The 25,889-nt window shown below is 42.0% G+C and overlaps 2 protein-coding genes across 5 annotated transcripts; one reads left to right on the plus strand and one right to left on the minus strand.

The window, feature by feature from the left end:
• Nucleotides 1-2,456: 2,456 nt before the first annotated feature.
• Nucleotides 2,457-13,559, minus strand: LOC103179344 (monocarboxylate transporter 14). 2 transcript variants are annotated; one of them, XM_042339295.1, is made up of 7 exons: nt 13,538-13,559; nt 12,074-12,379; nt 11,673-11,752; nt 10,658-10,944; nt 9,323-9,466; nt 7,425-8,432; nt 2,457-5,112 (listed from the first exon to the last, which is right to left on the minus strand). In XM_042339295.1, exons 4-7 carry the CDS (start codon nt 10,917-10,919, stop codon nt 4,964-4,966), a joined length of 1,563 nt encoding a protein of 520 aa, XP_042195229.1. In that variant the 5' UTR covers nt 10,920-10,944; nt 11,673-11,752; nt 12,074-12,379; nt 13,538-13,559; the 3' UTR covers nt 2,457-4,963. The 2 variants fall into 2 exon arrangements, with proteins under 2 accessions (XP_042195229.1, XP_042195228.1); XM_042339294.1 differs by lacking the exon at nt 11,673-11,752.
• Nucleotides 13,560-16,710: 3,151 nt separating this feature from the next.
• On the plus strand, nt 16,711-22,356 carry LOC103179406 (odorant receptor 131-2). 3 transcript variants are annotated; one of them, XM_007894725.2, is made up of 3 exons: nt 16,711-17,074; nt 18,724-18,859; nt 21,109-22,356. In XM_007894725.2, exon 3 carries the CDS (start codon nt 21,258-21,260, stop codon nt 22,200-22,202), a length of 945 nt encoding a protein of 314 aa, XP_007892916.1. In that variant the 5' UTR covers nt 16,711-17,074; nt 18,724-18,859; nt 21,109-21,257; the 3' UTR covers nt 22,203-22,356. The 3 variants fall into 3 exon arrangements, with proteins under 3 accessions (XP_007892916.1, XP_007893014.1, XP_007892935.1); XM_007894744.2 differs by having other exon boundaries at nt 16,847-17,074; nt 18,750-18,859; XM_007894823.2 differs by lacking the exon at nt 18,724-18,859.
• The last annotated feature ends 3,533 nt before the right edge of the window (nt 22,357-25,889 follow it).

Genomic DNA, 25,889 nt, shown 5'->3' on the forward strand with positions numbered 1-25,889 from the left:
ATCCCAACCCCCTGCTTGAGTCCAAATCCTTGACTGTCTAGCGCCTTGGGACGTTCTCCCGATGTGAAAGGCTCTACACAAATGTAATTTGTTGTTCTTTTATATTTCCACTTTGGGCTCCACAACTCTCCCAGTTATAATACCATTGTAATACACACTAAGGAAATCAGAAACATTCACAGGCCAAATGTTCCAGATTGCTGTGCACAATCTGGCTGCTGCATTTGCCTACAAAATACACAGTCTTTAAACTTATGTGTACATTAATATAGTTCGATCAACCTTTGATTCAGAGCCCTGTTATCTTGAGCAGTTCATATTGTATGATTTTATTTGGGAGGTGGGGGTCTATTTTCTTTTTCTTCTTTCCCCCCACCACCATTTCTGCCACCCTTTGATCACTTCATTGGAAACTGGTTAAATGTTGGAAACAAATTCTACAGGGTTTTGAGATTAAATATCTCAATCCCACATGGTGCCTCTTTAGTCAGGCAACTAAGAGCTCATGAAATCAGCCTAACCAAGATGAGCAACAGGGCAGCCCTGAAACCTGAACAAGCAAGCTATTAGTTAGAAATCAAGCTCTCGGTCATCCAAGTCTCAAATCTTGATGATAGAACAAGCTCAATTTCCCAAAAGCTTTTCCTAATTTTATTCTGCGGTTTAATGGTTTGATTTTTATGCTAATTTTACTCTCTTTTTCAATGTCAGTTACCCGTGCGACATCCGACACAGCAATACAATTGAAAAGGAATGATCCTTTTAAATTTCACAGCAGTAAATCTCTCCCTCTGGGGCAGGAAACAACTTCCCGTGAGCAAGTTACTTTCTATCATGAGTTTTTTGTTTCGTAAAACGGCAGTTTCCTATGAGTTGGAAATCCGATGCAGCAAACCTGGTTTTTACCAATATCAGCACTCTTCAGCACGTGCAGGCAACATTCAATATGATAAATAACTGTGCAGAATCATATTGACCCTATTATCTTAAAGCAGGTGGAGAACAAATGAGTGAGGTAATAAAATTTGGAATACTTACCTCGTGTGGATCTCCTCATTTTTTTCTATTGAAATTGATTCTCTACAAACAGTTTTCATTTCTGATACACTTTATCTGATTCGTAGTGGATATTATTGTTCATGTTCCTTGCTGTGGTCTAAGGTACAGGCTCCCTCTGTAAAAGGAATTGTATTTCTTTAGAAGGTAAACCAGAAACTGAACAGGAGGGGCAGCTAAGGCCAGAACTGTTCTGAACATGAATATGTGCCTCAACTCAGCTCCGAAACCCAGTGACCGTAATAATGTGTGCAGCAGGGTAAGCATTGCCTGTATACTGCAGGGCATCTCTGCGTTGTAAACTATCAACTGCTATTGAAAATTCTGACCTGACCTAAATAAGACTGGACAATGTTTGAATCCTTGTTCTCTTTTTAATACGAGGAGGCAGCGTGACGGTGCACACATCACCAACTGAAAGGTCGTTGGTTCAATTCCTGATTTCCCATTAAAATGAGTGCGTTCTTTGATTGGTCCACCAAATGGCAAGATGAAGTGAGGTTGATCTGAGAGTCATGGGTGCCCTCCTAGTACAGATTATAGAGTGGATTTGGTAGTCGTCTGTTATCCCCTTGCAAGAAATGGTGTGTTCTTCAGTGAAAATATATATAATAATAATCCTTGCATTTGATATAGCACCTTATCACCTCTTCGAGATATCTCAAAGCGCTTCACAAAACACAATACATAGCCACAAAGTCCAATGGTGGAATATACTCCCTCTATTTCCCCATTTGAGCATTGATGCCATAAATGCAATGCATATTTAGGAATGTAGAAATTGCTCGACAAAAAAAGACCAAGGTCCATCTAGCCTGCCTTCTACCATCCTGATAGTCGTATGCTACAGTATTGGAGACGTTGATAGCAATTACATGTTTTTGTTGACTTTGCTAGTCTTGCAAGGATGGTAAAACAACCAAATTGAAGCATTACAGAAAGCAAAATATTTTCAACAAACGAATAGGACGATACATTTATGTGACCTGAAATTCTAATTTTAAAGAAGTCAATAAATAATGGCTTTATCAAGGAAAAGACTATAAGCCAACTTTTTTTAAAAAAATGAACAGATAATAAAACTGTATTGTACATGTCATCAAAAATACGGTGGTAGGGTGAAAATGCGATCCTCTAATTGTTAATTACATTTCCACCAGTTTGTGAATATCGGTGTATGAGATGTGCATTGTGGAAAATTGGAAAGCGGAACCTAGGAAAGCCTGAAAATACGCAGATACCATTAATGTTCAAAAATTGTATATCTCAATTAATTTTGTGAATCCAGTTCATAAGTAATGTATTTTTAACTGGAATGTGATTGTGCACCTCGATTTATAGATAAGATGCAGGAAAATAATAACATCTTTGCTATTAAGAAGATCAGTCAAACACAATCATTTACCCCATACATTTGTGGTTTATTGTCTGATTTATCAAAGTAGCATAATTGTCCTTACAACCACTTACATTCATACAGTGTCACTCACGCAGGGTAACGTTCCAGCGTGCTTAAATACAATTTAAATGTAAAAGCAAATCCAGAAAGTTGTAGTAGCATCATAGGAATTTAATATGGGGAGCATTTTTTTTGAACCATAGAGGTTTATGGCACAGAAGGCCGTTCAGCCCATCGTGTACATGCCAGCTCCCTCAAGAGCAATCGTTTCAAGTCCCATTTACTTGCTGTTTCCCTAAACCTCTGCAGCTGACTCATTAAGGTATCAATCTAGTTCCCTCTTGAAGGCTAATATGGACTCCCGACAGGGCATTCCATATCCTGAACCCCCCATCCCATTTGCTCATTTACTAACTATCTAAAATTGATGCAATATAGCTCCTGCCTCAATGATCAATGGGAATAATTTCTCCCCAATTGACCTCCAAAACCTCTCATAATTTTAAAAACCTCAATCAGGTCTCAATCTTCTTTGTGCCAGCAGAAAATGTCCTAGTTCTTCCCCTCTCTGCTCATAGGCCAAACCACTCATCCCCAGTATCATTCTAATAATTTTCTACATTCCCTCTAACACCTTGATGTCTTACTTGAAGTGGGATGACTTATACTGGACTAATATTGTGGTCTAACTAACAATTTACATCAGCTTCGCATTACCTCTTTATCTTTATATGCTACACCCTATTTATAAAACCTTAGATTCCATTTTATTTGGCAGCTTTGTCCACCTGTCGTTCAACCTTTAAAGATTTATGTTTATTAACGCCCCAAGTCCCTCTGTTCTTCCACTTTTTAAAATATTTTACCACCCAACATATACTTGTTCTTATTCTTCCTCCCAAAATGTATAACCTCACATTTGCCCATGTTAAATTTAACTTGCAATTTTCTCTGCCCAATAAATGAATCTGCCTATGTCCCCTGAAGTTGCTCACAATGCTCTTCATTGTTAGCTACATGCCGTTTTTGTATCATCTGCAAACTTAGAAATTGTACCCCTGATAATTTACATCAAATAGAGAAAGGCAGTGGTCCTAACCACTGACCCCTGGAGGACACCACTGTTTACATCTCTCCATTGTGAAGAACAATCATGTACTCCCACCCTCTGCTTCTGTAACAAACTTTCTATCCACACCTTTCCATTAATACCGTGTAATCTCATTTTTTAAACAAAGCTCCTATAGAGCACCTTATCAAAAACTTTCTGAAAGTCCATATACTGTATACATATAATATACCACATCCACAGCATTACCTCCACCTATTTTATCGTTTACTTTGTTAAAAAAGAAAACATTAGATTTGTCAGCTGAGACTTGATTTGAACAAATCAACTCTTTGACTCTCTTTAATCAACCCATATCTTTCCAAGTGGTTATTAATATTATCCCATTTTAAAATAACATTCCATATTTAAAAAAAATGATAAAAATGCACCATCACTTTTGACTAACCAACCTCACAATTTATAATATCACAAAACCCTAGAACAATTGAGTGCATGAAACATCATCTTTTCTATTGCATTTAAATTGATTTATTTGTATTGCAAAGGCAAATGACTACTCACTTTGCCTGTTGCTGATTTTTCTCTGTTATTTAAAACCAAATCAATCTTCTCAATTCTTGGGCACCTCCTAGTAAATGGTGATACAGTGGTATTGCAAAAGTGCAGATCACACGCTGACCATCTCAGTTGGGAATTGTGATTCTGGTAGCGAGGGGAGGTTGGGGGAGGGGGGTAAACCTGAATTTTCCCTAACCTGAGCCATCCCTAATCCCTAACACGGTTACACAGCTAAGATTAGAACATTGAGACCATTTCAAATAATTGCTTAAGAAAATTGTGGTATATTGGCTAAGGATACAGTGAGGCTTGATTGTGATTCTTCTCTTGGTTGAACATGCCAACACTCACTATGTATCCTCACACAGGAGGGATATCCTCTTGGTGAAGTGCTTGAAATAGTGGTTGTGGAACTTATACCCCAACACAAACCAACACCATTGAGAGTGAAAGGGAGAAAAAGTGAAACTAAAGCTACTTTGAAGAAATAGCACTCCTACACTAGTGAGAGGACAAATAACCTGCTGGAGTTCTCATTCCTGTATGCATAGTGGGTGAGGAAAGAAACAGACATCAGCTAAGGTGCCCAAGACACTCAATCAGATAAAGCATCAGAGCTAGAAGGCAATGGACCCTTCGCAAGAAAAGGAAAAGAACAAAATTGCCACCCAAAACATAAGTACCTAAAAATGACAATGTTAAATTCTATAAATGCATAAATAAAAGCATGATTAAATAAGATGAAAATATTGCCTCTTTGGCGCAATATAATTTGAGTCAATTGCATGCAAAAATTTAAAAACTTTTTGGAGAGTTGCCAAAAATTGTTCTATTGGTGAAAAACGAAGCTCACTTTCTCACAATTACTACATCAGGCTTCAGAAGTTTCTTGCTCTTTCCTTTTTTTCAGGGATTTCCTTCAATGGGACACAGTATTTCACCAGCAGGCAGGCTATCCCAACCATGTAGAGGAAGCCACACACATAAAAAGAGTAGTCATACTTGTTTGTTAAGTCAAAGATCCAGCCTGCATAACAAAGAGAGTACTAAATTAAGAGCAATATCTTTTATATGGTGGACGTTTCAAGTTATTCTGCAATTCAGGTGAATAATTTAGAGAATGCACTAAGAGGATGTTGCAGCAGTCCCTTTATAATGTATGCAGACAATTTATCACCAATCAACTGTATATAACTTCCTGAGAGCTTTGCAATACTCACATCAAAGGCTTTGATGTTCTTGTGTGAATGTTGGCACATATCAAAGAGACACAGATAAAATCTCTCCATGAACAACAATTATAAACTCACTCACAATATTTCTCTACCAAACCCAATTCAAGTTACTGATTGATTGCATAGGAATAAATAGTTCTTGCATTTGAAATAGCACCTTTCATCGTCAGGAGGATGTCTCAAAGCGCTTCATAGGATTTATTGCAAAGTGTATTTTGTAGGTGAAATGAAGCAACCAATTTTGCCACAGCAATGTCTCACAAAAAGCCATGAAGTGAATGACCAATTTTGAACACCCTTATTTTTTCAAATAGTGCTTGGGATTTTTAATGTCCACCTGAACAGGCAAACATGACCTCCGTTAAATGCTGCTGAAGGACAGGACCTCCAACAATGCAGCACTCTCTCATCACTGCACTGGAGTATCAGCCTGGACTATGTGAATTCAAAATCCCGATGTAGGGATTAATTCCAAAAACCTTCTGACTCTGAGACGAAAGCGCTACCAACCGAGTCAGACTGACAAATAACATGTGTCCAGTTCACTTCATTCAAGCTGTTTCAGGTGGCAACGTCAACGTCTAAAATCTCACGGCTATCACCTCCTCCACCTAACCGACCTCCCCCTAAAACTCTTCGAACCCGTACGCAACTTAGGCGTCAGGTTCGACCCCCAATTATCCTTCCTCCCCTGCATCCGATCCCTCACCAGCACCGCTTCCTTCCACCTCCGAAGCATCGCCCATCTCTGCCAATACCTCTCCCCAAAAACCGCTGAAACCCTGGTCCATGTCTTTGTCACCTCCCGGCTGGACTACTCTGACGCCCTTCTCACTGGTCTCCCATCCACTACCATCCATAAAATCCAAATCATTCAGAACTCTGCTGCCCGCATTCTCACCCGCACCAAACTCCGCTCCCCGATTACCTCAGTCCTTGCCAGACTGCACTGGCTGCCTATCCCAGAGAGGATCGACTTCAAGTTCCTCACCCTTATATTCAAGTCCCTGCACTCCTCTGTACCCCTCTACCTCTCTGATCTCCTCAAAACAGTACTCGTTGCCTTCGTTCCTCCGGGTCTGGCCTCCTCCTCATCCCCTGAGTCCTCCGCTCCACCCTCGGCGGCCGTGCCTTCAGCCACTATGCCACTAGGAACTGCCTTCCTAACTCCATCTCGCTCCCTCCCTTCCCATTTTCAGATCTCTGCTGAAGACCTTTCTTTTCGACCGCACTTTTTCGGTCACCTTCCTCCCCCTCCCTCTGGCTCGGCCCCAGGATCCGTTACTGTGAAGCGCTCTGAGACACCGTTGTTGTCGTTGTTGTTGACAATAGGTTTCACCCCATCTGACTATTTTCCTTCCCAAACTAATTCCCTTTGCATGTTCCTACGAGTCAGATATCTAAGGATGATGGAATTGTTTCTCAAATTAAGTTTAATTTGTGGTTTCCTGAGCTTCAAATACGTCCTCCAATTTTCTTATCCAGATTTTAACTTGGTCATTTTTCTCAGTGACTGAGGATTCAATTCCCCTAGCCTCACTTCATTTAAAAATGATTCCTCTCTATTGACACTCTCTGAATCTTTTTCACTGTCTTTATTAGACTAATGCCCTGGGGATTTCATATAATAAATTCTTTGATGTGAGACGATTGCTAGTGTTCGGATAATTTGTCTACCTACAAATATTTTCTATGAACTGGAAATATACAATGGTGAATTGGTGCTGGAGAAATGAATACCTTTCATGGAACCCTTTCAGTAGGTGGACTCTCACTGAATACTAGACCACTATGTAGGTCATTGTTATAATAATAATAATAATAATCCTTGCATTTGATATAGCGCTTTTCACGTCGGGAAGACATCCCAAAGCGCTTCACAGAACACACTGTAAAGTGAATTGACTGTATATTTGTGGGCGAACGCGGCAGCCAATTGTGCACAGCAATGTGCCACAAACAGTCGTAGATTGAAAATGACCAATTTTATTATTGTTTTTGGTTTTGTGGAGGGATTATTATTAGACTCTGTGTGGAGTAAGGAAACTTGCCCAAGGTTATATCATTTAGCTACTGTTGATAGAAAAATGAACATGGTTTTTACCTGCAAATGGTGGTCCCAGCAATGCAGACACTCCATTGGCACAGATGATGATTCCAAAAGCATTGGCAAGGTTGTTTATTCCCACCAAATCTTCAGTTACACAGGGTATGAGTGCTAAATATCCACTGGAGAACCCAATTACAGCGCATACAATGGCCAAGTTGGTGAAAGTATACATTAGTGGAATAACCAGAATACAGACTGCAAAACAAAAGTTAGACAACACCAACACATTCCAGACACTGACAATCGGAAGGTCGCAGATTGTGCCTAAAATCACCTTACCAAGAATGTGGAGCATTGCTATGATCGAGGTCAAAGGAAACTTGTCGTTCTCAGAAGTTAAGCCGTACAGTTTGACAATCTCTGGGAGATGAATGAAAGGTATAACAAAACTACAGAAGGCTAACAAAGCCCAGAAAATATATGCTACAAAAACCTTGTTCTGAAAGAGTGATGCAGCTCCAAAGTAGCTTGAATACCATGTGTAAAATCCCAGCCTCACAGACCTCATGAACTTGCTAGACATTTTAAATAGGTTGGCTGCACACGCGTCTTTGAATGTGGCCCACTTAGCAGTTTGGTATTTACATGTAGCATCGAGAACATTTTGCGCACCAGCTTCCTTTGGTGGATTTCCTTTATATTCCTTTGCATCCTGCTCGCTGATCCCTGCATCAGAGCTTCGCCCATTAATAGAAAGAGCTGTACCTTCCATTCCACATGCCTCCCCTCTGATGTACTCAGTTTCTCGAAACTTTCTTTTGCTGGGCAAAAGTGGCCTCAAAAGAGCTCCGCAAACACACAGGTTCAAACTCACCGCTCCTTGGATGAACATGGCACCTCTCCAGCCAAATTCAGCATTCAGGGCTTTGAGTAGAATAGTTATGAAGAAGGCCCCAAATCCAGTGCCCGTTGTACTTATTCCCTGCGCCAGTGCTCGCCGCTTTTCAAAATACTTTCCCACCATAACTATGTTAGGCAGGTAACTCAAACCGCTCCCAATCCCTGCTCACACAATGCAGAAAAGAGACAGTCAGATTATGAGAAATCACAAAGAAAATATGCTGTATTCTGCCAATAAAACTCTGGGAATATGACTAAGGTTGTTGATCATATATAAAAAAAAACTCAATATGTATTAAAAACCTGCAACTAGTTACTATTTTTCTTGTAACTTAATTTTTGCTCCTGTTTCTTGCTCCCTCTCACTCCTATTTAATTATAGCACCCCATTTCCTGTCGTTTGTTCTATCTTCCTTGGGAGGAATGGTCCACCCCTTAGGAATCATCCCCTTAGATGTTCCTCATTCAGGCTATCAAGGCTAATACACTCAAACCTTACATAAAATGATCCCTGTCTCAACCAGGTGGTCCAGGCCTACCCCGGATGAATACGGTCTTGAAAATATGATAAGGCCCTCTTTCAAAAGGATAATTATTATTATTATTATATTAAACACTCCCCCTTTTGAGGAATTCTGATTGTTGATTCTCAACCAAACTCCAAATCTGAAATGCATTTAGAAATAGCTGTCTACATCTCATCCAAGAATGTCTTCTTCTGTTTCTCTTACAGGTGTTTCATGAAAGCTAGGCAGGAGTCTATATATTCACAGTATGTTATTTTGAACAAAGTGCCTCTCTTTTAGCTTAAGTCTTTGTAAATCATACTAAAAAGGGACCTCACTCCCGACAGGGCAAGAGAGAGGAAGTCCCTTGAGCACATGAGATTAGAGGAAGTCCAACTTCAGAATGGTCAGTCACAGCACAGGAAAAACAAAAGGTAATTTTTATTCAGCCATGAATAAGAATCCAAACCGTTTGCGATTGCAACTCAGATCCTGATAACAATTCTTTAGTAAGATAATTTAATAAAATGTTGAAAATCGACTTACCCACTACAACTCCAAAGGACAAGAAAAGGGAGTAGACACTAGTTGCAAAAGCACTCATCACCCAGCCCAGCGTCGTTAATATTCCTCCTATTATTGCGGTCTTACGGCATCCACACACGTCCACAAATAAACCTGCAATTGGTCCTGTGATATAGGAAAAAGAAAAGGTGCCTTAACCTCATTTACTTGTTTTCACTTAAAAACACATCTTATGCAACAGAGAAATCTTGGTACACCTAATTCTTGGGTTTAGGGTTAGTTTTGCCAGGATTAAGCTCAGTCGAACACAAGTATTGTGCCATTTAGAGTAAATCTCCCCCTTCTCTCCCTCCAACAATGTAGCTTTATTCTACACACAAACCTCACAAGAGCATCCCTATTGCACCAGTGTAGTTTTTGTTTCTCCACAACAAACATCCTTCCAGCATATCCGAGTGCCATTGGCAGTTTGATCGCATATTATGTTGGATCATCTCAAAACTTGTTTTGGACAGGCCAAGCTTGTTTCATGATGTATCCTGAGAACTCGATGTATGTGCATACCTTCAGGTCTGCTGGATTGACACGCAGGTTGCAGAGGTGAAAGGACGGTGCTCTAACCTGGACTCTGCCACCCAGATCTTTCAGAAACAATCGCAAAGTATCTTTTTCTGGACTTCATCTGAAGATGATGGTAGACAGACTTAGCTTTCCTGAGCTTTTCTGTCGGTTCAGCTGGCTGTTCAAAACGCCATTGCTTAACAATTCCATTGGGGACTTACTGACACCTAGGCATATAGATCAGCAAGGTTTAATCTCTAGTTTGTGTGGTAGATCTACTGAGTAAGGATTCTAATGATGTCACTGTAGTTATAAACATTACAGTGCATGTTGTGAACATCAGAAGCATCCTGGCAGGCATCAAGTAAAGGAGCCGCTTTAAGAAATCGCTCTAATATCAACAACTGTTTTGCTGAAATTATGCAGCAAATCTCATAATTGTTAACTAGAAAGTGGTATTCCAGAAAACATTGATGAATCATTCAAAAGCAACCAAATATAATTATCACATTATCACATGTAGGCACTCATAGTATACAATCTCCACACACCTCCTTAATCGTTATAACAAGGGCTGCTTAGTTTAGAACTCATAGCCTGAAACTGAAATTGTACTGACAGTTTCCTACATATTGCAGCTAGCATTTGGTGCCAATTTGGCTCTATTTTAGCACTATTTTTGTGTGTCAGGAGGACGTGTGTTCAAGCCCCACACCTGCATAGAGATCCAGCAAGTCCATTTTGATGTGCTTCTCACTCACCAACACTCTTGCAAATTCATCAATAGAAACCTACCAATAATCATTGCTATACCAAGTGACAAGGATCCAATCCACGCTGTCAGTCCACGGCTTTGTTGAAACTCCTCCAACCATTCCATGTAAAGTATCCCCAGAGACATCTGTGATCCCATGACGAGTATGTGAGCGATGAAAGAGGCCAGGACCACAAACCACCCCCAGCCTCCGTCTATATCTGGATTTGGTCTTTGTGGTTCAGTCCTGGTCTTAGCACTGCCTTCAAACTCATATTCAATGTCTGCATCGTTGGTTGCCATCTTGTCAGCAGAGAATTAGCAGAACCTGCAAACCCCCCCAAAAAATATGCTCATTACTGCTAAATGTTGGAATGATGAAAATAGATTTAAATGGACACAGAACTCAATTACATCTGCGCTGCTCAAACAAGCAGTGAGGCACATTGTCCATGGGGGGAAAAAGACTCCATAACGGAGATGTAGAGACCGAATATGGAAAAAATTCCATCTGGTTCTAGGTTAAATCCTCTTTAGGACATGGAGATTTGGGGTAAAATTTAATTTCAACTACAGCTTTCTGTAGTGCTTAACAAAATGTAAGATTTGTCCAAATTGTGCATGTTCATATTATGATGCTGAGGAAACAGAACAACAACGACAACTTGCGCTTCAATAACGCCTCCAAGCAGGGTAGCGTCTCAGAGCGCTTAACTTTGGTGGAGCCTGATCCTGAGCCTGGGGGAGGTGGCTGTAAGCACAGTTGAAAGGGAAGGTTTTCAGGTGGGACTTGAAAAAGGCAGAGGGGTTGAGAAAGAGTGTTCCAGAGTTTCGGGATGTAGTGACTGAAAGCGCGACCCCCAGTGTTAGAGCAGAGGGCGTGAGGGGCAAGTAGGAGGTTGGTGCCAGTCGAGCGGAGGCACTGGGTGATGGATTGGAGAGTGAGGAGGTCGGGGAAATAGGGAGGTGCCAGGGAATGAATGGATTTGAACACAAATGTGAGAATCTCGAAGTCAATCCGTTAGGTGATGGGGAGCCAGTGGTGCCTGGCCAGACCTGGTGAGCTGGGGGTACGGAGTTTGGTCCTGGTAAGTATGCAGGTGGCAGAGATCTGAACGAGCCTTTGAGTCGTGGAGCTGGGGAGACAACAACAACATTAAATTTGTATAGCGCCTTTCACGTTGGGAAGACGTCCCAAAGTACTGGACAGACAGAGTTACAGACTGGCATGGAGTGCGTTTGAGTAATCCAGGCTGTCTGACTTGGGAGATTTTCTGGTTTAACTTTATTATCTTTGAGGATTTTGCAGTATCTATATAATAAACTCAATCGGACATCTCGTCCTTACTTGCTATGTCTCTGCAATTTCTATCCGACTATACCGTACATTCACTCGAGGCCGAGATCAGCAATGTGCTCAAATTTACCCTCTTGCTGTCCTGTTTCGCTTCACTTACTGCTCTGATGAGAAACAGCCTGATTTGCCTAGGCTTCCGTTGGTTGTGTTTACTGCTTTGATGTGGATGCTGTTCGGATTTCTCGGTTGGCTCTGAATCATCCTTCTTGCAAATCCCTGGGTTGTGAAGGCTACAGAGAATCCTTCTCCTGCTGGAAGATGTTTTGTCTTGAAGTCGCTGCTGTTGATGATGTCTGCATACGGATTTTTTGGCTGCAACCTTGCGCTTCTCAGCCTGCTCATAGGCTCGTTCACTCTGGTGCCAGCTGGCTCCAGTTTTCAAAAGCTGCAGACACATCAACACACTCTAGTGGTTGGAAGGAATCAAGTCAGGAGACTGCAAGATCCACAGCAAAGTGCAAGCAATATGATATACCACGCAGTTTCTATACAATGTAGTATTTCTGGTTGCGTATCTTCGAGTGGCTAGCTGGGCCAATAGAAATGTGTGGCCAGACCTTGTCTGCGGAATCCTCTACAAATAACCCACTGCTACAAACCCGCAATAAATGGAGTTCCTGCTCTACGGTCTCCCTCCCCCCCACCTCCCCCATCCCCTGCTGTTTAACCCACGTCGCTGTGGGTGGGGAGGCTCCGGACGCACATGTGCGGAGCAGCTCAAGTGGGAAATGTGCTTCACTCGGAGCCACCGCTGTCGTGATTGTCTGTATGTCTCTGTGTGTGTGAGTCTGTGTGTGTGTGTGAGTCTGTATGTGTGAGTCTGGGTTTGTGTGTGTGTGTTTGCACGTGTCTGTGTATGTGAGTCTGTGTGTTTGCGCATATCTGTGTGTGTGTGAGTCTGTGTGTTTGCACATGTCTGTGTGTGTGTGTTTGTGAGTGTCTCTACGTGAGTCTCAATTCACTTTACAGTATATTCTGTGACATTTTAAGACATATTTTGAGATATCTCGAAGACGTGATAAGGCGCTATATCAAATGCAGTTCATCTTAACAGATGCGATTTCCTATTTCTGTGTTTATTAATCTACAAGAATTGAGCAAAACTGGTGGGATTTGGGATCTTTGATTAAAGGGACCGTATTGTGTAAATGGTCGATTCTTAATCACATATTTTAAAGTGATGTCAAAAAGCAAAGTTAATGATTCAGTTTCTGGTGTCTGGTACGCAACAGATTTGCACCTGATGAACACACTAAGATCAATGCAGTCACATGAAGACACAGCAGCTCTGCCACTAATGTAAGCAATCATTTCTTTGCTCACCGAATCATAAACATGAACTCAAAAAAACATTGCATATAGATTTATGTTCATCATTTCACTCCATTATTTACTGAAGCACAGACAGTCTGTGCTTTGTGTTCCAGGCTTGCAGGTGGTGAGCTGTTCCACGTGGCTACTCCTCTTTGCTCAGAGACCATGTGAACATTTTACATATCTACCTGGAAAAACCTGTACTGTTAATTAGGCAACACCGCCAGACACTGACCAATGATGCACTTACCAGAATGAAGCCCACATCTTTTCACACTTGTTTCTCGAGTTTCCCCCAGTCACTCTGCCTCGCCCCCTCCTTAGCCTCCTTCAAGTCCTGCCTCAAGACCCTCCTCTTCAACCATGCCATCGGCCACCCCCCTTCCCTCCCTTAACCCCCCCAAACCCAGCTCGGGTCTGAAATACTGTACTCTGTCCAGCGCCTTGGGACATCCTCCCGACGTGAAAGGCGTTATACAAATATAATCTTGTCGTTGTTCTCATCTCAAAGCACTTCACAGGTTTCACTTTAAAGTGTGGTGACTGGGTGAATACAGCAACAATGTCCCACTGACAGCCTTGAAGTGAATAACCAAATTAGTGTGCTAATAACAGTTTGCTCTTTGCTCTTGCAGTCCTCACTATAATAGCACGCATGTCTCTGACAGCACCAAAATCACCACAAAAGACACTGGTCTCTATATTATTGACTTGTGCAAAAATAGCTTTCTGCTGTAGGTTTCCACTCTCTACTGGTACTGTGACATGTACAATGACATTGACAGAAAGTACATCTGGTATTGAACCAAGGAAATCTTTGACAAAGCAACACAAATTCTTGCCAGCTGTTCTTATGGACCTACCAAGATTGATTCTCCATGTTGTCTGACACTCTAGTGTTGGCAGAGCTCTGTATTGTTGGATGTGCCATCTGTAAGAAGTACTGAAAATACTGGTGTGTTACTGAGAGTTTGCAATTTACTCCAAATTAATATATTCCCAATCTACTGCAACAACCACTATGTGCATCTGTGAGTGTGTGTGTGACTGTATGCATCTGTGAATGTGTGCATGTGTGCGTGTGTGTGAGTTGTGTGCATGTGTGTGTGAGTGTGTGTGTGCGCTCGCCTGCATAGTGTGTGTGCGTGTGTGTGCATGTGTGTGTGAGTGTGTGTGTGCGCTCGCCTGCATAGTGTGTGTGTGTGTGTGTGCATGTGTGTGTGAGTGTGTGTGCGCTCGCCTGCATAGTGTGTGTGTGTGTGCATGTGTGTGTGAGTGTGTGTGCGCTCGCCTGCATAGTGTGTGTGAGTGTGTGCATGTGTGTGTGAGTATGTGTGTGCGCGCCTGCGAGGTGTGTGTGAGTGTGTGCGTGTATCTGCGTGTGTATCTACGTGTGTGCGTGTATCTGTGTGTATATCTACGTGTGTGCATGTATCTGCGTGTGCGCGGGTGTATCTGCGTGCGTGTATCTATCTTTAAGGGTATGTAGCATGCATATCACACATGACTGTTTGTGGGACGCTGCTGTGCGCAATCGGCTGCTGCGTTTCGCCCACAAATATACAGTCAATTCGCTTTACAGTATATCCTGTGAAGCTCTTTGAGGCGTCTACAAGACGTGAAGAGTGCTATAGCAAATGCAAGGATTATTATACACTTTGCCTCTTTTGTCTCTTACCCAGTATAATCTTGGATTTTGATAGTTTCTTATTGTCTTTCCTTTTGTCCAACCTTTTTTCCTACTATTTTTTCTGGACCATATTTTTTCTCCCGGCTCAAAACTCTTTCCCTTCTGTTTTCTCGGCATCGCATACTCCTTAACACAGTGATGGGTTTCTACAGGGGATCAGACAGCTGGCTAACCAGAAACATTTTCAGCGGATGTGAAATAGACAGTAAAGGTCACACATTCGCTCATTGTTTGACTCATATATGATTCAGTATTTAACTCCTGCATATGTTCAGAAAGCACTGGGCAAACAATGATTGTTAACAACCTGCACTCGTGAAGTGCCTTTCACTTTGTGAGGAAGTCTCAGGGTATTTGACAGAGACCAAGTAGATCACCGAAAAGGGAGGAAAGAAAGAGTGTTTGAGGGTGTTGATCAAGGGCACTTTGCCTTACTTGCGATTCGCCTTACCTAAGACAGTGTGATGCTAAGAATAGACACAGAAGACATTAGCAATATCCAGAAAAGTCTTAAATTCTGAGCCACAAATGTAAAAAGGAAGCAGAAGTGAGATTATCGATTGGGAAACTGCTGAGCTATTCAAGTCCTTGAATCCTGGCTTACTGGTTGGAAGAGGGACAATGAGCTTTGGGTTGAAGTGAAAGTTGGACTGCGTTGGCACTTAGAACTTACTGCAAGCTGGTCTGACCACAAACATGCAGGAACAATTTGTATTATAACTAGACTTGCCTGGATTCAAAGTCTGATAGACATTTGGCATCTTTTTCTGCTATTCTGCATTCCATTGAGAATTCATTTTCATTAATTTGTTTAAAAATGTATCCATAATAATAACCCTAGCTATAGTTGGGAGGATGTCTCTCAGGGCACATCACAGGATGTAATGTAAAGTGGGGTCACTGTGCATTTTGTAGGCATTGTGATGCTGTAGGCATTTTTTACACTGTGATGCTCCAAGGTGAAAAATTCAGAACCAAAGGAGTTAAAATATGGACAGGGCCTTAGAAATAAATGGAGTTAAAGTTGAGCAAGGGGTTGAAGAAGAAGTAAGAATGCACAATTGCAGTCAGAGTGACTCAGCAACAGGATAAATTATTATTACCATTATTAATCTGTCTTTGTTTTGTGCCCTCTAAGTGCAAAAATTGTTCTAAAAATTTAAACTTTTTTTTGTCAGTTGGGTGTCATGCAGAAACACCGTGTTGTTAAGACTATCCAAACCAAACATAGTTTGTCGCATCCCACCTACACATGGAAATTCCTGTGTATTGGAATGCGGACTCTCTCCCTGGAGGATGCACCCTGTTTACCTAATCCGGGAAAGTATCAGGCGCAGGCTGGCAAGAGCCAAGAACAGAGTCTAACCAGCTAAAATCATTGAAAGCACTACCGGATAAGCTTCCCGCTGCTTGTCCAGATAGGATCATTCTACCCGTGAGGGCTTTGGCTTAAAAGAAGCTAAGTGGAAAGAATCCCTGCTCCCAGTAAACAACAAAAACAAAATTACATTTATAGAGCGACTTTCACGTTGGGAAGACATCCCAATGTGTAAAGAAAAACATTAAGAATAAAATTGTCAATAATAACTGAAGGAAATAAAAAAAAACACTTCATTTGCCCACTAATGCCTTATCTGAAAGGAGAGTATTTTCAGACAAATGAAACAGATTACTCTTGTGCATGACACCTAATGCAGGAATGTACTAGTGGATGATAGTACCAGACACTGCTGTAACGGAAATGGCATTGAAATAAAAGATTGCAAAACCAGAAATGGAGCTCCAAATGACCACAATTGGAAAATTTACGAAAGCAATTTGTTTCTTTTTGTTTTAAACCACACGTATGTTACCAATAGCACAGTGTGGTTATTTGCACCATTCAACCACTAATGTAGCAGTCACTATTTCAAGACGTTCATAGAACAGATGTGGCAAGAGCCTAATCTCACATCCGCAGTAGCAGTAGGATTTGGTGCTCAGGAGATTGTGGATTCCAAGCTCTCTGATATTCATTGAGGTCACTGGTTCCAATAATCGGAAGGATCTATTTGATAAAATGAAGGATAATCGTTATGTTGTCAAAGATCATGAACGGTAAGTAACTTGAAAATTAAACTAATAGAATAGCGAAAATAGTGTTGTTTGAGTAACGTTGTTGTCTGATTGTGTCATGGCTGCTTTATGCAATATTAAATACTGATAACTGGAAGTACTCAAACAAAACCTTATGTCTTACTGTTTAGGAAAAATGTTTTTGGAAGAGACACAAGTTTTTTCTACTCTCATTGACTTACTATTTTTTAATCTACTTTTTAATTACAATTTGATTAAGCCATTAACTATCTGTGAAATGAGTTCCACTTTAAACGCTTTCTCTCATATAGTGAAAAGAGTAACTGTACAAGCAAAATAACCTACAGTAGTTATTTCAAATATCTTTATCTGATACAACTTGCCTTATGGCTCAGAGAACTTGAATAACTGAGCTGTACATATTGGGTGGCCCCAAGTTTGATCCCTCATTATTCGCTGTTAGCTGATCTAATTTGGGGCATTGTAAATGGCCTGAGCCTTGGTTTAAGGAGAGGAATATCAGTCAGGATTGCTGTTCAAAGACTCTGCCGGAAGGTGTGTATGTGTGTTTCGGTGTGGATGTCAGGCGAGGTCAGCACCAGGCTTGGCTGTAATATACCATGCCGACATTCAGACTATGCAAAGCTGCCATTTTAATAATGTCCTCAAATTGTGGGTGGGGATAGTGCAAGTACCGCTGTGATCAGGCGCTGTATCAACTAGGATTATTATTATTATTATCCTATACCGATCAATTATAATAATAAAAAAATCTAATCCTTGTATTTAATATGGTATCTTTCACAGCAGAGTGTCTCAAAGCGTTGCATATTCATTTACCATAAAATGCAGGAACTCTTTATTTTGTGGGCAAACATGCCAGCTAATTTGTACACAGCAATACCCCACAAACAGCCATGAAGTGAATGAACTATTGTAGCTGGTGGGCTATTGCCCAGAACACTGAGAGGAATTCCCTTCTCTTTTTGAATAGTGTCATGAGATCTTTAACAAGCTCAGAAAACAGCAGATTAGACCTTGGTTTAACATCTCAGCCGAAGGACCTCCAACAATGCAGGGTTCCCCTAGCAAGTGTCAGCCTAGAGAATGAGTACAATATCCTGAGGACTAAAGCCACTTTGATTTGACCTGGGACCTTTTGGTTCCAAATATCGCGTTTATACCAAAACAGAGGAGAGAAGTGTAAAAAAGCATAGAGCTGATCAGCACCCAGGCTCTAGCGAATTTTGCTGGATGAATGTTTATAAAAGAACATTTCGCCTACAAAATACACTTTCAACCCACTTTACAATATATTGTGTGAAGCGCTTTGAGACATCTCAACAATGTGATACAGTGCTATATCAAATGCAAGGATTATTGTTATTATTCAGGAGTCCTGTAGCTCAGTGGTTAGAGCACTCGCTGTGAAATTGGGTTCAAGCGTTTGTCAGAAACCACACCAAGGATATCATTAAAACGTTTTATTAGCAATTATAAAACAAACACAAGCATAAGCATCACATTACACCCAACACATTATCATTACTCGTCGTGCTTAAGTGACTACTAAAGCACTATCTTAACAAGATACACTCAATGCTAAAATTCTTAACATGAAAGAAAAATATTATGTGATATATGAGATGTACCTAAATAATCTCTAACAGTTTTGTATGTTGAGTGTGTGTTTAAGTATGTAGGAGAGGAGCAAGCAGGAAGTTGTGACACGGTTCTAAGGCTGACACAGGAGGTAACCACTGTCTCTGGCTTGCTTCTGACTGCAAACATCTCTGGATTGTCTTGGTATGTGGTCTCTTTGCGGTTCACTCCGGCGAGAGCTGGACTTGTCCTCGTTCTCTCTCTTCCCTCAGAGGCGCTCTTCTTCCTCTCTCAGAGGCTCGTAACCACTCTTTTTTCGCCAGCAACTTTGTTCTATCTCCTTTCTTTTCATGACTTATTTCCAAATCCCTTCTTATTGTCCCAGCATTCTTACCCTACCTTCAAGTTGTTTTTCCTTGTACCAACGTCTGCAAAAGAACAATACTCCTCCTGTTCCAGCTTATCTAGCCTGACCAGACTGCTTGACTCCATGTCCCTGAAGTTTCAGTAATTCATTGTCCTCCTTTCTGACTCTGTCCATGTGGCCTGCTGGCCTCAAGCATTTTCTTGGTTTTTAATTGCTGATTTTGTATACCTGCCACACAGATGGCTTCCCATCCATTCTCCTGGTCCAATTATCCTTATCTTTCCTGGCCATGGGTCACATTCCAGTGTTCTCCTGCCAAGCTCAGTGTCTCTTTACTAGGAGTGGTGTGTGTGTATGCCACATGGCAGTTTTTTTTAATGCATTCTACTTAATTCACCTATTCACTACACGATCAATACTAATGATTCTTACACTATAATTTCAACTATTTACATTGCCTGGCAAGCGAGAGACCTGGGTTCGATTCCCGGCAGGGCGAAACCTCTGGCAAGTTTGCTTACTCCATGTCTGATAATATTCCCTCAAGAAAAAAAAGCAATAATCATTTGGTCACTCGATCCGTGACGATTTGTGGAACACTGCTGTGCTCAATCGGCTGCCGTGTATCGCCCACAAAATATACACTCATTTCACTTGTATATTCTGTGAAGCACTTTAAGACGTCTTGAAGAGGTAAAAAGCACTTTAGCAAATGCGAGGATTATTATTATTGATTTCATATTATAATAAAGCTAAACATAAACCTGTTGTGACTGTGAGGAAATTAGAAGAAATTTCTTCACACAACAAGTAGTGGGAATGTGGCACATGCTACCACAAGGATTTTTTACATAAAATTAATGAAAAATAAATCCCATGAGATGAGATAGTCCTGTGAGAGTTATCTAATCTGAAATGAGATTAGAAAATTTGTTGAGGCAAATAACAAAGATGCATTTAAGGGAAAGCTCGATAGGTACATGAGGGAGAAAGGAATAGAAGGTTATGCTTGAAGGCTTAGTTGAGGAAGGGCAGGAGGAGGCTCATGTGGAGCATAAACACCGGCTTAGACCAGTTGGACTGAATGGCCTGTTTCTGTGCTGTTCCCAACTCTTCCTTTCACAAGCTGCAAATCATCCAAAACTCTGCATCTAGTGTACTCTCGCACACCAGGCTCCGCAACTTCATCACTCCCACCCTCCCCGTCTCCACTGGCTCCCCATCCCCCAGAGGATCGAGTTCAAGATCCTCGTCCTCACTTTCAAGGCCATCCATGGCCTTGCCCCCTCCTACCTCTCTGACCTGCTGACTCCCTACCAACCTGCCCGCTCCCTCCATTCAGCGGACTCCGGCCTGCTCCATGTCTCCTGCCCAACCCGCCCTACCATCGTGGCCGAGCTTTCAGCCTCTCTGCCCCCACCCTCTGGAACTCCATTCCACAGTCTCTTCACCTCGCTTCCTTCCTTGCCTCCTTCAAGACCGGTCTAAGACCATCCTCTTCGATCATGCCTTCGGTCGCCCTCCCACCTCTCTACCTTCCGTCATCCCTACCCCACCTCTCCCCCATGCTCGGGTCCTGACCCCTGACTGTCCAGCACCTTGGGACTTCCTCCCGACGTGAAAGGCGCTCTATAAATGTAATTTTTGTTGGTGTTGTTGTATATTCTATGTTATTAATATATATTAATATATATATTAATATTAATATATTGTAATGTATTTAATGTATTATAGAATTCATTAATAATAATAATAATCCTTGCATTTGATATAGCGCCTTATCAAGTCTTCGAGATATCTCAAAACCCTTCACAGGATATATGGTAAAATGGATTGGCTGTATATTTTTGTGGGCGATTTTTGTAAATAACTAGACGGCTTGAACAGACAGTTTCGTTCATTGAGTATAATCCATAACTACAAAGTTGACTGGTGACCAGAATTGCACAGCACATTCAATCTGAGTGCTCTGGTCCTACATTTGTTGAAGGATATGATACAAAACTTTAATGTATTTGTCTTTTGTACTGATAGCTTTAATGACTTTTCAAACAAATTGTTTATTTCTTCCCTTTTTTTCACACAGACCATTAGAGAATTGAAACTACAAGTGGAAGACAGCTTCAGTATATTCAGTGAGCCCAAACTACCACGTGCACTTCAACAGAAAGAGCTTTGGCTATTTATTTATTTTCCATTTATGGAAGAGATTAAAGACAACTGCTACTCAGGGCTATGAACATCTCCAACGAGACTTCCAATTACTTAATCTATCCAGTGAAGACTTCAATTTATCTAATTGATTTAGTCTGCAGTTCCACGTGCAGTTACATGATAACACGTACAGTGCAAGAGAATGTGATATTGAAAGAAGACTTTAAATACTTTCTCCTGTGCCAGTATCTTATATGTACTTCCCTGTATTTCACCCTGGGTACATTGACAAACAGCTTTCATCTGTTCCACATCAACTCACCCAGGGTTATTTGCTGGATCTTGTTTGCTGTACAAATTACATTCGCACAATCCATCATGTTAACTTTAACCCTACTAGCCTTCAACACTTGTATTGCCATTTATTGGCCTCTGAGCTACAAATCATTTGTGAGTTTAGCAAAAAGGAAGATAATAGCAATATTTTGGGTTCTGTCCATGTTCAACCCATTCTGGTTATCCATATATGAAAGCTGGGGTATTAGTTTATCATATGTAACTGCAAAGGATGACACCTGCCCAAATGCTATGGATGGAACTGTTTCCAGAATAGCTGGGATGGTGTTCATTCTTCTGTGCTTCCTATTGATTGTATTCAGCTACGGTTTAATATACAGGGAAGGAAAAAGAGCTGGACATTTTAACAGCTCCAATTGTCGAGCCAGAAAGACGATTCTTATCATTGGTGTGCAGCTAAGCCTTTTCATTGTACCTGTTTTGATCACTTTAGCCCTAGCTAAAGAGGACCACACAACTTTTTATCTGCTTAATGTTAGTGTGTTTTCTGTGGCCCAGTGCCTCAGTCCTGTGGTGTACGGCCTCAGATACAAAGAACTCCGCAATAAATTGATAGCCACATGGTTCTTCTGCTGCACCAGTAAGAACAGTGATGTTTCCCAGTTGAGTGGAAGCATTGCTTCTAGAGATGCGAGTGTTTCACAGAGCATCCAAGTTTGCAATCTATGAACTTTCCTGTTGACCCAACCAGACTAATAATGGAACAGATTGCAAAATATAGTTGTAGCATTTTATAAATGTTTCAGACCTTTGTGAGGGGATCAAGTTTTGGGGGTAATAATATTAAAATAATTAAAATTCCTGCATTTGATACAGCAAATTTCACCTCAAAACGACTGTTTTTATTTTGTTTGACCTGCTTCACAACCCCTAACTATTTCCCAGCATAAACCACCAGATCTACCTCACCATTGGCAGGTGAGCTTTCAGACACTTTGCTCCCACTCTCTAGAACTCTCTTCCAAAATCCATCTTGCTCTCTGGCCCACTCCAGTTTCAAAACCTATCCAAAACCCTATCTCTTTGACTGTTGCTTTGGCCCCCTCTCCTCTCCACTTCCCTCATCCACCACTTGGCTTGGGTCTTACTCCATCTTTGAAAAGCACTTTGAAATATTCCAACTCTTTACTCTTTAAACTCTTTACTCACCTCAGTTTCCTATGGTTCCAAAACTCTGACTGTCCTCCCAACGTGAAAAGCGCTATACAATGTAATTTTGTGGCTGTTGTTTCAGCAATGCATGAGACACTCTGCACATTTGCCTTCTGCTGACCACAAACCTGGCATTCTATTAGGCATTTATTGCTTCAGCACACAGATAGAGAGGTCCACATTTATTCTATTTATGTAGCATCACAGAATGTCCAGGATTTAGCACGCTATCAAATGCAATTATTATTGTGCAGACAGCAAGAAATCAATGTGTAACAAGTACATGGAGATTGGAATGTAAAAGTAGCTACAAATCAACAGCAAATTACATTGTATAGAACCTTTCACATCAGGAAGACGTCCCAAAGCCCTGGACAGTCCAGAATTTGCGTCCGAACTTGGGGTTGGGATCAGGAGGAGTGGAGGGCAGGGAGGGTAGGCGTATGAGGCGCAGTTGTAGTGGAGGGTCTCGAGAAATCAAAGTTCAGTACCATCGCTAAGACAAGAATAACAATGTCGTCAAACATTATCTATAATCCCGTCCATGAGATCAAAGCTTTCTTAGAGCGGTGTAAATACACAAGACTCAAGTCGCACCTGAAGACCTTCCTTTTTGACCGGGCCTACGGTCACCTTCCCTTCCCCCTGGCTCGGCCATGGGCTCCATCATTAAGCGCTCTGAGACGCCGCCTGGCATGGAGGGTGCTATATAAGTGCAAGTTGTTGTTGAAACCCAAAGTGATCCACATATAGAGACTAGGCACCCTGCTCGAGTATTTTCCTGTTACCGTTTCGTAACTGGATTGTGTGGAATACTTTTGTTGTACTGAGAATAAGGCCTTAGCCTTCACTGGACTATTAAAGTGTAAGATTTTGAACCATTGGGACATTTTAATGTCAGCTTGGCACAGTTGGTAGACTTTGTGTCACAAGGTTGTGGGTTGTGGGCTGGATCCATCCATACCTTCAAGAGTGAGGTTGATAGATTTTTGGAAGGTCAGGTTATTAAGGGATTATGGGGAGAAAGCGGGAAATTGGAATTGAAAACATTAGTTGAGGTACAGATGAGCCATGATCCAATTAAATGGTGGAACAGGCTCGAAGGGCTGAATGACCTTCTCCTGTTCTTATGTTGCTGTGTTGAAACGGACATCAGGACTTTGAGCTCACAGTGTGGGCTGACTCCGCTGCATGACTGAAAGTGTTGTCCTTCTGCCTGTCCAGGTGAATGTTAATTGTTGTTGTTGTTAAGAGATCCCATGAAACTACTAAAATAGAGAACAGGATCGAAGTGTCAAAACAGACAAGCTCCTCAGGTATTATTCACAATGATCACTGCACGCACCTTTCTTTTAATCCTAATTCTTGAACCGCTATCAGATTATTGGAGAAGACTTGCTGACTTCCAGCCTCCAATCTCTTTCTCTCTCTTTCTCTCTATCACAACTGTTCAGTTGGCAGCACTCTCACCTCTGAGTCAGAAGGCTTTGGTTTAAAGGAACACTCAGCAGGCCAGGCAGCATTTGTGGAGAGAGGGAAGTGGATGAACGTTTCAGGTCGATGTCTTTCGTCAGTTATCATAGATGCTGCCTGACCTGCTGAGTGCTCCCAGAGACTTCTGTTTTTATTTCAGATTTCCAGCGTCTGCAGTATTTTGCCTTTTATTGAGTTTAAGACCCATTTTGGGACTCTGAATTTACATGTCTAGGCTGACACTCCCGTGCAGCGCTGGGGCCATGCTATATTATTGGAAGTGCCATCCTTTGGCCTAACATTCAACTAAGGTCCCATCTGCCCATTAGTCACTACGCTACACCTTTCACATCAAAAGAACATATCAAAGTGCTTTGTGATGTAGAATCATAGAATTATACAGCACAGAAGGAGACCATTCGGCCCATTGTGTCTGTGCCGGTTCTTTGAAAAGAGCTATCCAAATCAATCCCACTCCCCCGCGCCCTGCAAACTTTCCCTCCCCATGCAAAAGGTATTATATCAAATGTAAGGGTTATTCTGATTATTTGTCTCCTCTATTTGATTAATGTCGCTGTGACCATTGCTCCCCTGTAGTTTCCTTTTCCCAAGCTCCAAGTGCATCCTCCTACACATTCTTTTCCTCCGTACTCCCTCCCTGTGTTGAAAGAATTATTGTGCTTTTGTGCCCTCTTTGTAACTTGAGAAATGTAGGTGAAGCGCGGACAGATAAATCCAGTAGCAGGGAGGTGATGCTGAGCACAGTTTGGTTTAAAAACCTGCAGATTGTGCCGCCTGAAAACCTTCCTTTTTGACCGTGCAGCTCCCCCACCCAACCACCACCCCACCCACCCCCCCAGCTTGGAGTCAGGCGCCACCACTGTTAAGCACTCTGAGGTGCTGCCCTGTGTGGAGGGCGCTATATAAGTGCAAGCTGTTGCTGTTGTCCTGAGAAGGAATGAGTTTGAGCAGGAGACGGAGAGACGAGCCTTGATTTCAACACAATTGGCACCTAGGAAGTAGAAAGGGTGTGTAGGAGAAGATAATAATAATATGCACCTCGGGCGCCGGCAGCATCAGCCTCCACGGCTGTACACTCAACCTCACTAAGCCAGTCAGGAACCTGGATGTCTTGTTTGACCCTGAACTTTCTCCCCCATGTCCACGCCATGACCGGCACTGCCTACCCTAACTCTGCAACATTGCCAGACTCACAAGCTGCAGATCATCGAAAACTCTGCAGCTCGTGTACTCTCATGCACCAGGCTCCGTGACCCCATCACTCCCACCCTCGCCTGACTTCACTGGCTCCCCATTCCCCAGAGGATCGAGTTTAACATCTTCGTCTTCACTTTCAAGGCCATCGGTGGCCTTGCCCCCTCCTACCTCTCTGACCTGCTGACTCCCTACCAACCTGCCCGCTCCTTCCGTTCATCAGGCTCTGGCCTGCTCCATGTCTCCTGCCCGACCCGCCCTACCATCAGTGGCTGGGCTTTCAGCCTCTCTGCCCCCACACTCTGGAACTCCATCTTCGCCTCGCTTCCTCCCTCGCATCCTTCAAGGCCGGTCTCAAGATCCTTCTCTCTGGTCGCCCTCCCACCTCTCTGCCTCCCCCATGCTCGGGCCCTGACACCTGACTGTTCAGTGCTTTGGAACATCCTCCAGAAGTGAAAGGCGCTCTATAAATGTAATTTTGTTGTTGTTGTTGTTGTAATCCTTGCATTTGATGTA

This window comes from Callorhinchus milii, unplaced genomic scaffold, assembly GCF_018977255.1.
Source record: "Callorhinchus milii isolate IMCB2004 unplaced genomic scaffold, IMCB_Cmil_1.0 Scaffold11, whole genome shotgun sequence".
Lineage (NCBI taxonomy): Eukaryota > Metazoa > Chordata > Chondrichthyes > Chimaeriformes > Callorhinchidae > Callorhinchus > Callorhinchus milii.